The sequence below is a fragment of the Microcebus murinus genome, chromosome 19 (assembly GCF_040939455.1).
Source record: "Microcebus murinus isolate Inina chromosome 19, M.murinus_Inina_mat1.0, whole genome shotgun sequence".
NCBI lineage: Eukaryota > Metazoa > Chordata > Mammalia > Primates > Cheirogaleidae > Microcebus > Microcebus murinus.
This window is the reverse complement of record NC_134122.1, coordinates 10,388,785-10,402,111: the sequence shown is the minus strand read 5'-3', so window position 1 is coordinate 10,402,111 and position 13,327 is coordinate 10,388,785. Positions and strand designations below refer to the sequence as shown.

General features: G+C 46.3%; 1 protein-coding gene across 2 annotated transcripts in view; it reads right to left on the bottom strand.

Annotated features, from left to right (window-relative positions):
• Nucleotides 1–13,327, bottom strand: part of SHISA9 (shisa family member 9) — a 275,651-nt gene that overhangs the window by 20,341 nt on the left and 241,983 nt on the right. Inside the window, exon 4 of one of the 2 annotated variants that reach the window (XM_012760770.2) lies at nucleotides 9,865–9,912. The exons of the other annotated variant lie outside the window; for it this stretch is intronic. Coding sequence (XP_012616224.2) covers nucleotides 9,865–9,912 — 48 coding nt within the window. The remainder of the gene's footprint in view (nucleotides 1–9,864; nucleotides 9,913–13,327) is intronic. 2 annotated transcript variants of the gene reach the window in all.

Sequence of the window (13,327 nt, the reverse complement as noted above, 5' to 3'; positions counted from 1 at the left end):
CTGCCATAACAAAGCACCACAAACTGGGTGGCTTAGAACAGCAGAAATTAATTCCTGCACAGTTCTGAAGGCCATCAAGGTCTGCCATCAAGGTGCCAGCAGGGCCACGGTCCTGCTGAAGTTGGTAATGAAAGATCCTTCCTCGCCTCTCCTAGTTTCCGGTGGTGGCTGGCAATCCCGGGCATCCCTTGCCTTGTAGCTGCATCACTCCGATCTCCACCTCTGGCTGCACGTGGCCGTTTTCTCTGTGTGTGCACGCATGCATGCGAGTTCAAATTTCTCTCTTCTTATAGGGACACGAGTCACTGGATCAGGGCCCACAGTTATCCAGTGTGACCTTATTTTAGCTTGATTACATCTACAAAGACCCTAGTTCCACGTGCGTTCACAACCTGAGGTTCGGACTGGACATGGACTTGGGGAACCCTTTTCAACCACACATGGCTTTCCTCTGTTCCTGAGCACACCAAGTTCATCACCATCTCAGGGTCTTTGGGCCCTGTCCCTGTGGTCTCCCCTGACAAAGTGCTCCTTCTTGTCATTCTGTCCTCTAACCAAAGCCCCCCTTGTGAAACACCCTCCTAATGATGCAAGAAAGAACCCCACCAGTTGCTCTTATGACCTCTATTTTAATATGTCCACAGCCTGTATTGCCATATAAAATTATCTTTCTTCATTACTTATGAATTGTCTGTCTTCCTGGAATATAAGCTCCTCTTAGGGCAGAGATGGTATCTGTTCTGCTCACTGCTGTATCCCCGACACCAAGCCCAGGGCATGGCGCACAGTAGCGGGGGGGGCCACGACACAGACTTGATGAGGTAAGGAAAACATTGAAGATATTTCAATCCCAATGACATTCTTTAAAATATCAGAAATGGGCTGGAGGTTTCACCCTCTTCAGGGATTGGGGCACACATGTCAATATCATATTTTCAAGAGGAAAACATCAAAATGTCACAGCCAAAAGTTTAATGAAGCCCCAGATTCTCCCTCAAGGCAAAATATGTTTATCTTTTTCTTCCTTAAGGTGGGGCAAGAGGAAAGAGCGGGGAGGTGACGTCAGGCTCCCTGCCAGGTCTGGTTTGTGCAGGGCTCAGGCCGGCTGCTTCATTACAAGAGGTGTGGACCGCGCATCCTCCGAGCTGTGCTGACCTTGGCTAGAGAGATTCTGGCCAGCCGCAGACCGGAAGTTGGCATCCTATCCCAGGGCTGGTGAAAGAGCTGCACGCTTCTCACAGAACCGAGAGAAGATGAGGTTTCTCTGTCATCAGTCCAGACAATCTCCAGGAACATCCCACTTGTTTTTCTCGCTTAATTGGTCCCTTGTGCCAAAGAGGTAGGATCTTCATACTGTTGCACACCGATTATCCCCAGGACAATGTAGAGATCCTTTTTTTGAGATATTAATCAATATATTTTTTTCCTTGTGCTTGCACAATCCCCTCTCTTTCCATGATGACGAGGAGCTAAAGTGTTGGTTCTGAATCCTACACCAAGCTCTTGAAAGCCATAGGAGAGACGCTGGTCTTGCAAAGCAGGACAGTGAGATCCGGGACTGTTGAGAAGGGAAGAGGAATTCATGAGGCTGAGAGCTTGAGGGATTCAGTGCACCAGAAGACAAAGACTGGAAGTACAAGCATCTGATGTACTGTAAATCTGATTTTACATGACTGTAAAATCTTCTTTACAATATGGAGGAAAAAGCATCAATTCATAGAGCAGAGGGATCTGGGTTCAAATCCCAACTCTTCCACTTACAGGCTTGAGACCTGAGGCAAGTTACCTAAGCTGTCTGAGCTTCATCTATAAGACTGAAAATGAAATAACAAGGTCCGAGTGGTGGAGGGGTTGAGGGTATCGAAGAGAATCATGTAGACAATCACCTTGTATCACGTCAAGTACCAATGGCATTGCCTCTTGGTAGGTATTCAACAGATGGCAGCTGCTACTGCTGTCATTGTTAGAAAATAAAAAGATTACAAAATGAGGATAATAAAATCTACTTTGCAGAATGCAATGAAGAGGTCATTGAAACAAGACATGTAGAGCCGGGCATGGTGGCGCATGCCTGTAGTCCCAGCTATTCGGGAAGCTGAGGCAGAAGGATCGCTTGAGCCCAGGAGTTTGATGTTGCTGTGAGCTAGGTTGATGCCAGGGCACTCACTCTAGCCAGGGCAACAGAGTGAGACTCAAAAATAAAAAAAGACATGTAAAAGCTTAGAACGTTATACATGGTGCATGGCATGACTCCTGACATGTACAGCCTCATCTGAGAAGATGCTGTAGCAGACTGCTTACCTCCCAGATCAGACCTGCTCTACCTTTTTTCTTGAGCACAACTTCACCCAACTAGATTTCCCAGCCTTCTTAGAAGCTATATTTGGCCATGCGACTGATTGCTCACCAATGGAACGTTAGCAAAAGTGATAAGTCCAACTTCCACTCCACTTTACTTGCTTAAAAAAAAAACAAAAGTTTACTTATCCAGAGTGCCCTCTCTTTCCCTTCCCAGAAGCTAGAGTTATGCTGGGACAGCAACTGACTGTAACAACATGGATGAGGACAATGGGGTAAGGGTGGCAGTGCAGCAACTGGAGGAGCCTGGGTCCCTGAGTGACCCCTTGGAGCAGAGCTGCCCCACCAACCGGGACCACCCACTTTGGGACTATGACATGAGAAAGAAGTGTCTAATAAAATAGAGAGAGACAAACAGAAAGTAGACACATGATTGCCTGGGGCTGGGGAGTAGCAGGGAGAAGATAGCTGGGATGGGGGCAGGGGAGAAATGGGAAACGCCTACTAATGCTGATGGAGTTTCTTGTTCTGGGTGATGCAAATGTTCCCAAATTGATTGTGGCGATGGTTGCACGACTCTGTGAACATACCAAAAACCACTGCACTGTACGCTTTAAATGAGTGAGTTGTGTGATATACGAATTAGATCTCAATCAAGCTGTTTTGAAAAAAGGAAAAATGTACTTCTTTCTCTTAAGCCACCGTATTTGTGGGACCTTTTGGCACCATTGGACAGTGTTTACTTTAACTTACAGAGGAATGTTTTCTGGGTGTCTGCTTGTTTTTTTTTGTTTGTTTGTTTCTCTTCTTCACAAGCTGCATTTAAAAGTAAAAGGGGAAGAGTTCGCGTTGTTTTAAAGAAACGCACAGCTATTTCTCTCTTCTTTTGAAATACGTTCTATGAAGCTGCGCAGATTCCTGAGGCTGTGTCTGCAGGCAGAAATAAGAAAGGCAGGAAAAAAACAACAACAAAAAAACCAAGATTCCCAAGCAGGAAAGGGCTAAGGAGGAGATGCAAAGGTCTGTCTTAATGGCGAGTTGGCCCCGTTTTACCTGGTCCAGGCCCTTGCTGCAGAGACGTAAGTAGGGGAGATCATCATCGCATGTGAGGCAGGTCCTGCTGAAGCTCAGGGTATCCGGCCCACCCCGCAGAGCACCGGATCTTTCCAGAAGCTTTCTCTCTCTCAGAGAGAAAACAAGAAAGTATGTCTAGGAGCCTGGCCCTTTTTTTTTTGTCTTAACCCTGAAGGCTCCCGACAGGAACGATTGCTACCTTTGCTCAAACAGAGCCTGGCTTGGGCTTTGCACGAAGGCTGTCCAGGTTGTACCAAAAGCCACCTTTGTCGTGGCTGCCAGGAGCTCCCCGTGAATCTCCTCTTGCTGTTGCTGACAGTGCCCTGAAAGCTCAGACCTTCCTCTCTTCTGTTAGGCAGTTCTGCCGCTTGCAGTCACCATTTTCTGAAAGGCTGTTGAACAAAGTCGGACAGGCCCACGCTGCAGCCTGGGCTGACCACAGACCCCACAGGGCCACGGGGCCACAGGGCCCCGGATGCAATGTTCCCTCAGTCCCTTTCCATGCACCCTGCTTGGCTGATCTGTACGTGTGGATATGTCTTTCCAGAAATGCACTGTGTGGTCTTCTGATCATCCTCCCAATCGGTAAAATGTCGTTCAATTGGAGGTTTTTAAAACAAAACAAATTAAGGGTAAAAATCCCGAGTCCTATTTGCCACCTTCCCCTTGGCTGTAGCTTCCTGGGACCATCTCAAAGTAGAGAATATGGGATTTGGGATCCTATGTTAGATCACACATGGATCGATTCTTTGTCCTTCCCTCCTCTGTATCCACGCTCTTCACTCTTGTCCATGTGACTTTCAAACTCCTCCAGAAAAGACAAGGAAGAGGCTCTTGTGTTCCCACCAACGGATTCTGAGTTCATTCATGTGACTGACGGGTGTCAGCAGGCAGGACAGAAGCTTGGAGAAGCGCTTGCTGGCTTGGGTCGCTCTTGCTCACCTCTGCCATCATCATGAGAGCATGTCCGCTGCCCTCTCCGAGGAAGAGATGTGTAGGGCACAGGCCCAGTCGTTCCAGCTCAAACCAGCCTGGGGCAGCCACATCCAGCCAACTCCCAGACAGATGTGTGAGCTCCAATGAGACCCGGAGAAACTCGCACTTCCCCCAAAATCCCTGGCACATAGATTCCTGATCTAAATGATTGCTGAGCTAAAGAACTTTTAAGCCATGAGATTTGGGTTCATTTGTTACACAGTGTTATTGCGGCAATAGATAACTGATACAAATACCAACCATTCATTCGCCCTACTTCCAGGAAAAGCCCCTAACTCTCAGAGGTGGGATCCACCTCTGGCCTATTCTTACTCCATGGGTTTGGACAACAAATCCCTCTATTTCCCCACCCCACCCCCAGCCATGCCCCATTTCACTGCCCTCCCCATATCTATTTGTTTAGTGGTGGACAAACTAATCTGAGCAAATCCTGGGATCTTTACTCATAAAAGTCAAGAGGGCCAAAAAGATCAATAATCCTAAACTTTCCATTTTTTTTTTTAGGAGAGGTAACTTTAGCACCAAGCTCACAGACACCCAATGGGCAGAAGCAACACTGGGTCTCCTGACTTCCATGTGGTTGGTTTTCTATAATACTTCCCAGTGCCTCTTCAGAAAAGACAAGATTCCCTTCAAATGCTATGCCCAACTTCATTTAATAATTTATTAACAAAAGGTATGTTGAGTGCCTACTGTGTGCTGTGGGTGTTGAAATGGACGGGATCCGGCTGGCTCAGCCTCAGAGGGACACACTTTCAAACTAGTCAGATATTTACTGCACTCTGGATGCAACACCATTTTCTGAAACCCAGAGAACTCTCTCCACGGATTCATTTCATGCCCTATGGGTTCCCAAGGAAGCTCATCAAAACTCCAGCGCTCGCTGTGTGCTTTTCAAAAAGGGATGAACTCAGGAACGGGTGGGATTTGATTTTTATTAAAAAACCTCACCTCACATCACCCTCCTATCTTCCACCTTCTCTGTACCCTACCGCTCGCTGCCAAACCAATAACCCAAATCAGGAAATTGCAAAAGACTGAATTTCATCAAGTAATGTTTTAAAGCTGCCTTTCGGTGGGTGTTGCCCCAGGATGGTATATAGGATGTGTGCACCCCAATAGCACCGTAACCCTACTACACACTGCCTATCGTCTCGTGCCTTCTATAGCGTCTCTTCAATGAACATTTCTCACTGGGCTACCTCAATTTTCTTAGAAGAAAAAGAAAAGCAGGATTTATTGAGTACCTACTATGGTTCATACACTATTTTAACCATTTCACCTATACTGTCTCATTTAAACTCTCTTAACGCATTAACTGCCATGAAAGTGGTATTTAATTCACTCTAGTTTTGACCCTGGGGCCATGTGAAGCATGTATAAAATCTTGTTGATGTCCTTATAGTAACAATTAATATTGACAATTGAATTCTCAAAATGTGGATTACATGAATAGAAGTCAATAAGTTTCATTTTTCTATGTATGTTTATCTTTACGTTATACTCAAAGTTTTTATTCTATTTTTGTAATTAAACACTGTGGCTCCAAGGAAAAGTTTCTAGGTCTCTGGTGTGGCAGTCAATGTGTTATAGAAAGATGACAATGTAGTATCATTCTTTCCATGTGACAGATGAAGGAACTAAGGCCTTAGAGATGTTGAATAATTTGGCGGCCAAATTATTCTGCCACTGCTAATAAGTGACAGAGCAGGAAACCAAATCCCAGACTATTCACCTCTAAGGCTCTTCTTACCTTCCAGCTGTAGCCCCAGCTCAAACCACCACTAAGAAAACAGCTTTATTGCAGAGAACAGCAAAAGTCCTCATGCTGGGAGAAATGCTGGCATGTGAAAGTTGGCACTCTCGTGCCAACTGTGTTTGCATCCAAGATGGGGGCTCAGGAAAAGTTAGGTCTAAACTTTCACACACATAAGAATCACCCAGGAGATGCATTTTTAAAATGAACATGTGGGGACCCCACACTCAGAGGTTCCAATTCCTTAGGAGTGAGTGGGGCCAGGATTTGCATTCGGAACAAGCATCTCCAGCACTTCTCGGCCAAGTCCTTAAGCCCCTTTTTGAGGTCTTGATTGATCTTGGTCCTGTTGTGATGTAACTTTCTTGTGTGGCTTTAGGCAACCTAACTCTTCTCATGGGGACCTAGTTTCCTCATCTGTTAAGGCAGAAAAGTTAAGTGAAGTGTATTTCTTTCTGGAAGACTCATCTCTGAAGCAGAGGCAAATGGAAACTTTGTGAGTACTGGATTCTTTTATACTTATTTAGTTCCTATTATATACCAAGCCCTGTGTTGAACACTTTATGGCGCTGGCCTTGTCTCATGCGAGTACTCCCTGCAACCCTATGGAGAGTGGACAGTCTGATGGCCGCTGTTTTGGCAATGGCAGAAGCAGAAGTCCGGGGAAGAGCACAGAGGCTGATTCCACCAGGAGGCAGAGGGATTAAATCACAGTACTATGCTGGTAGCTTCCCCAACTTGATTGCTTCACCGTGGCACTGGACTGAGTCAGGTTTTAAGCTGCATTTTGCAAAAGGAACCGATTTCCAAAGACACGGCTTCATCTTGAATAGGATAGTCTGATGGTCTTGAGGCAGTGTCTTCCACCGTGGGATTTAAACACACAGGGCAGGTGTTCCCAGGCTGGGCGTGGGCAGATCCACAGCAATGACCACTAGGGGGCACTCTGCACGGGAAGTCCTAGGTAGTGAAAAACGGAGTAGTGCACACAGGTATGACGCTTGCATCTCCGGTCCTGGCAGATACAGCCCCTTCCCCTACGTCATAGTCAATGCAGGTGGCAGTGGGAAACTGGCACCTTCATGCATCTTGTTCTTTCTTCTCCCCTATCCTACCTCCCCAGGTGACACCCACCCCTCTACCTAATTCCCAACCTAATGCCCTATGGTCCCAAAGTGGGTTCCCAGCAACCTTCATGCCACTGGATATTAAGATGTTCACTGGTTTTCCTAAAGAGAAAAGAGATCAGATGCCAAATGGTAGGTTAGACAGAGTTTACCAGTTTTATTACCACAGGATTTTTCAGAGCCTTTAATTTGCTCACCTGATGACAACAGTAATAGTAGCACCAGTAATAACCTACATGCATTTATCATTTTGCACATGCCAGGGATGGTGACACATGTTTTAAATGGCTTAGCTCGCAATGACCTAGGAGGTAGGTGACATGGTTGTCTCCGTTTTGTGGATCAGGAAATAGGGGCTCAGAGAGGTTGAGTAACTTGCTGAGGAAAACAAGACTAGCAAATGATATTAGGGTCATGGACTGGAACCCAGGGTGTCTGAGTCTAAGCCCATCACACCCAGCTTGTCTCTCTCTTTTAAGAAAGTGGCAGAATGTGGGAGGGGAGGATATACAACCCCCCTAACCTTGTTATCACGCCTCTAGGCTCTGAGTCTGCAGGTTGAGTAGAGACTACTAAAGGCAGACCAATGACCCCAAAGGAACTTGGACCTGGCCTTCACATGGGGCCCCTTTTCCCCTCCCCAGACAAGACAGCATAAATAAATGTGCATTTAGCAAGATAAGTGAGGTTAACTTGGTTTGGGTAGAAAACAGCTTCCAAGCCCCAGCTTTTGACCTGTCCTGAAGTATGTTCTAAATCCATCAGATAACAACAGGCTGATATAAGGACAGGGATACAGACTGCCTCCAAATGCTGTCACGGGGATCATAATGGCTTTGTTTTTCACAGGGGAGAGACAGGGGGAAAAAAAAGTTTATGCCTCAAATTAGTAGGTCTGTCATGTTCTAAATTGTTTGCATTTCTAAAAATGGACTTTGACATGTGAACAGTTATTATCTAATGCAAGACCCAAAAATCTGTCTCTCTCAAGGCAACAACTGGGTAGCTGGGGGATTCTCTTTAAACACACTGATGGAAAGCTCTTTCCTGGTGAGGAAATACAATGCACCCTCCTCCCCTCACCCCTACAACCCAGGTTGAGTCTGAGCATCTGGGACCCTGGACAAACGCCCGTCTTCAGAGCCTTCAGCCCATAAAAAGACTCATGGAGAACTAATCAAAAGGTCTTAGTTTCCCAGCAAGATTATTTGTGCAGCAGTGGTTTTCAAAGTGTGGTCCCAGACTAGCAGCATCAGTGTCACCTTGGGACCTGCTAGTAACTCAACTCCTTGGGCTCCATCCAAGGCTTAGTGAATCAGAAGTTCCGGGGTGGGGCCCAGGAATCTGGGTTTTAACACCCCTCCAGGTGATGCTGAGGTATGCTCAAGCTGCTACAACCTGAGAACCACTGGTCCAACAGTCCGTGCTCCCCTCTGCTCCACTCGCTCACTGCATCCTGCAGCCTCTCAATTCTCCCTCCACTCCATCGTCTTCTCTCCATCCTCCACCCACCCCTCTGCAGGTCACTGCCCGCCTGCAAGAGCCTCCCAGTGGGGTGTCCCCAACTCCAGTCCACGCTCCCGTAATCCAGTCTCCACTTAGAAGCCAGAACGATCTTTTGAGAAGGCGAAAATGGCCATGCCAGTGCCCTGCGATGTCTCCTAATTCCCCACAGTTCAAGGGCGGCCATTAGGGTTCCACCTCCACCTCCTTGACTCAGCCACATCCTCCCCACCGCCAAATCCAACAGAGCAGAAGGAGGGACGAAAGAAGAGAACGGCCTTTCTGGTCTGATCTGAAAAGAGCTGCTTCTCTCACACCCCAGTGGAAAACAGCTTAAAAGAAGAGTCAGACAGACACGGGTTCAAATTGCAACTCTGCGGCTTAGCAGCTATGTGACTTGAGACTAGCGAGACTGCCCCTTGCTCAGACGTTGTGTCCTCATTTGTAAGTGGGAATGGCGACACCTACACAGTTGGGTCATCGGAGAATTAAATGCTAAAGTGATGTGAAGGGCCAGCACTCTGGCATGTATTAGGGAGCTCATATATTAATTATAGCTACCACCTGGCCCAGCCGCCCAGCTAGTTAACTCACAGGCTCGAGTCAACCAACTCCTTCCCTCTCGCTGCTCACCAGGATGCTTCAGGAAACCCGAAAATAGTGTTCAGTTCCCTAAAAATCTAATCATTCCCAAGACCCTTGGCCAATAACTCATTCTCATTGATCTCTTTCTCAGAAGTTGTGTTCTTTCTCCCACATTAATTTACCTTGTGTTTTGCTATATTGTCTTTGTAGCTTTCTGAGAAAAAAAAAATGTTTTTCACCTTACCTGAGATGGTTTCTCATAGTGGTGTTTTCCTTTAGGCAACAAATATTGGGGAGAAAGGGGGAGCACATTGCCCAACAATTTTCCCGTGCACGTGCACACACACACACACACACACACACAACACCTACACACTGGAACTTAGACGGACTCGCAGATGCCACCCAAGGCGGACACACGTGTGCGTGGGTCACACAGAGACACTAGGACTCTCTGTTCCTTTGTCACTTAATGCTCAAGGCAACAACACCTGGACACAAGAGCTACGAAAAGCTGTACGGTACCTTTTGGTGACTTTAGTGTCGATACAGTCCAGTCACCATCAGAACTTCCTAAAAAAATAACAATCGAGAGATGCTGATCTGTTTGCAGGGCACCCCGTGGTCGCTGTGCCCCTCATGCCCAGGTGCTACCGGCTGCCCCGGCTGCAGCCTCCTGGGGATCGGGCCTCAGGGGACCCAGGGAACAGGGGGAGGAGCCAGGCGTCCACATGCAACTGTGTGTACCTCTTTCTGCAAGGCCTTGAAACAGTGTCTACTTAACACCCAACAGAAGACCAAAAGAAGTGCCCTGAAAAAGGCCTAGATTATTTTCAGTTATAAAAGGTAGAGAAAGGAGAGAGAAGCGAGAGAGAGAGAGAGAGAGAGAACTCTTAAGTAGAAACTCTGGCTCTAACTTTCCACCTGCTTAGAAATAAAGGGAAATTTGAGTTCCAGGAGCTCACCTTGGCTAAAGACCATACTCTGATGACATGAGATGAATACTGACCCTTTTTATTGCAATCCCCCTGCTGAAAGGGGGCACAAATTCAAGGTTGGGGCGGGCTCTGCTGACTGTACCTTTAAATACTGGGTGGCCGGCTCGGTGGGGTAGGGACTGCCTAACCACAGTGCCCAGCACACAGTCTAGGTTTGAAAAACATTGTTGAATGAATGAATGAATTCAATTTTATCCACAGGGTCACTCTTTCTAAGGTATGGAAACTCCCCTGATCACTAAAGGGATCAAGCTTGTTATCTGAGAATCCCATCATGAGTAATATATTGCTTTACAGAACAGATGTGTGTCTGGAATGTTCATTATAAATCAGTTTCTCCAAATTGAATTCCTTTTCAGATGTACGGAATGAGCCCTGGGGGATCTAATATTATTAACAGAATTCTATGGTGACTCCTTTCATGGAGTACAGGATGGTGAGCATGGCCGTGGGCATGGCTATACCTCCACTGCCCCACACACCCTCTCGATAAGCTCTTTCTTGTAAGATTGGGTTTTACTTAAAGTGGGGCAAACCCACCCGTGAGGCCTCTCCTCATTGGCTGGAGCCTGACCAATCAGTGTGTGCTGCCAGCTCTCCTTTCCTTTCTTAGGACTCTACCTGGAAAGACCAAGTCCTCAACATTTTTGGCACAATTTCCAGAGACATCTCAGGCTGCCAGCTGGGAGGAGACGCAGTGAGCAAGCGGCCTGTGATCTGGATGATTATAGAGCACAGATCCGGCCCCATTTAGACGTTTCTGGTTGGCCACCCAGGCGTGCCAAAGGACGCTCAAATTGCCACGTTCCCCCTGCGGGTCTGAACTCCACACGCTCATCACTCACACGAGTGGAAATTGGAGTGACAGAAGGGTGATGAAGTTGAAATTAAGTGGGACCCACCTGGGATGACTCGGTGCTTATTCTCCCTCCAAGGCAGGGTCATCTGGATATAGGGACGTGGCCCCAGCCCTTCCTGTGTGGGTGGACACAGGCTGACCGAGTCACTGAGTCACTGGCTCCAAGGAAACCATGGTACTCACAATCAAATCCATCACTGCTCGCCTTGAAGGCAGGAACCGCTCCCTGGTCACCTCTGTCCCCAGTAGCTCAGATATAGGGCTGAGCTCTGTCAAGGCAGTAACAGGCTCTCCTTCATAAATTCATTGGCAATAAGGGCACTTAATAAGATGGCACACAGGCTGCAGAACATGTAGTCAAAGGCCTGCTATGCACTTGGTCGCACCAGTGACATTAGATAAGTCCTTGTTGGGTGAAAAATGCTCATCAAGAGGGACCTAAGGTATTGAAAGGAAGGAGATGTGAGGGAATTTTCAATGTGACAAAAATATTTCTTGTCTTTATTGGGATGTGGTGACCCAAACCATGTGCGTTTTTCAACAATCACATTATTGTAAAATTATGAACTGTATGTAAAACATGCCTCAACTATAGCCTATACCTCAGTTATACTCAGCATCATGGGAAAAGTTTTACTTTCAAACAAAGAAAAACAGTGAATACCTTAGTAAGCACCCTTCCCCAAAAAAGGGGGTATAGCCCCCCCCCAACCATTCTTTTACCTGGTTCTTTCCTTCAGATGCCAGAAATTGCTCTGCGGAAGACAGCATCATTTCATGGAAAGAACATAGGATTCTGAGTCAGACACTCATTTGAATGAGTCTTGGCTCTGTCACTGACTAAAAGTGTGACTGTGGGAAAATTACTTAACTACGCCGAGCCTCAGTTTCCCCATCTGAAAAGTGGTGGAACTAATGCTTCCCACAGAGGTGTGCTGTTTGGAAGTTCAGTAATATTAAGCCACTTTCTGCCCTAACTTTTTAAAAACATCAAACTAGCAGAGGTCAATCCCTGGTCAAACCCTCATGCATTTCTTAGGGTTTCCATGCATGATTCCAGGAGTAAAGAGGGAATTCCTGCCACATCAAAGTGCATTGTTGCTAGGGTTTGCAAAAGTGCTATTGGAAAACGCAATGTGATTCTGGCAAAATAGTCAATTGCCTGTCAAATAGCAACAGAGGAAATGCTTTCTTAAAATAAAATTAAATTTAGAATTAAAAATGAAGGCACACAGCATTTTGTCAATGATGCTGGTACATCTTGTCTCTCATACTGGGTGGCCAAGCTTGCACTGAGCCATCTTAAGGGCTCATGGTCGGGAACATTGGGTAGCCTAGGAGTTCAACTCTCAGAAACCTAGAGGAAACATCAGATGAGGGGTCAATATGAGATAAATACCAACATGCAAGCAGCCTGCTGTTTGCAAAGCCCATCAGAAATTATAAAAAAAAAAAAAAAAAAGGTGACTTTTTTTCTAGTTCTGGAGGCAGGAGCCACCCCTTTCTGAACTATCAAGTGACCTTTAGAGATACTGCCACCAACACCTATGTTTTGCAAACTGACCTCTGAAGAACCACAGGTAGGTTCTTACACTATAACCACATGGGTGGCTCGGGCCAGGGAACTTGCGTGCTTAACTGAATTTTCAGGATACATTTTGGCTCAGTCTGTGCCAAGACACTTCTCAACTTCAGCCTTGGTGGAAAATGTTTCTGAAATGCTTAAACCCACATATTTGCCTTAATAAAGAGAGTCAATTGAATGAAACTGAATCTTTCTTTGATGGAATCTAGCACCCATATGTCTGGGCATCCACATTTATTGTCCAGACTAGAGATGAGGAAATTGGACAGGTTTCAGCTGATTCTCTGCTGGTCCTTAGGACAGCTCCAAAAAGCCATCTGTTTGCTTTCTTGCTGTTTCTTCAGATCTGCGACATGAGTTAACTTTCATGTATATCTTTCCCATCAAACCGGAATAAAGAATATAGATCCAGCTCTCTCCCTCAAAATGAAACTTGGGCAATTGTATATTAATCAAGTTGCCAGTGTATCTTAGAGATTAGAAGAAGAAGATGAACCAGCAAACGAGTCTCTGGTCTGAGACTTGAAGATGCTGCGGTATTTGCTA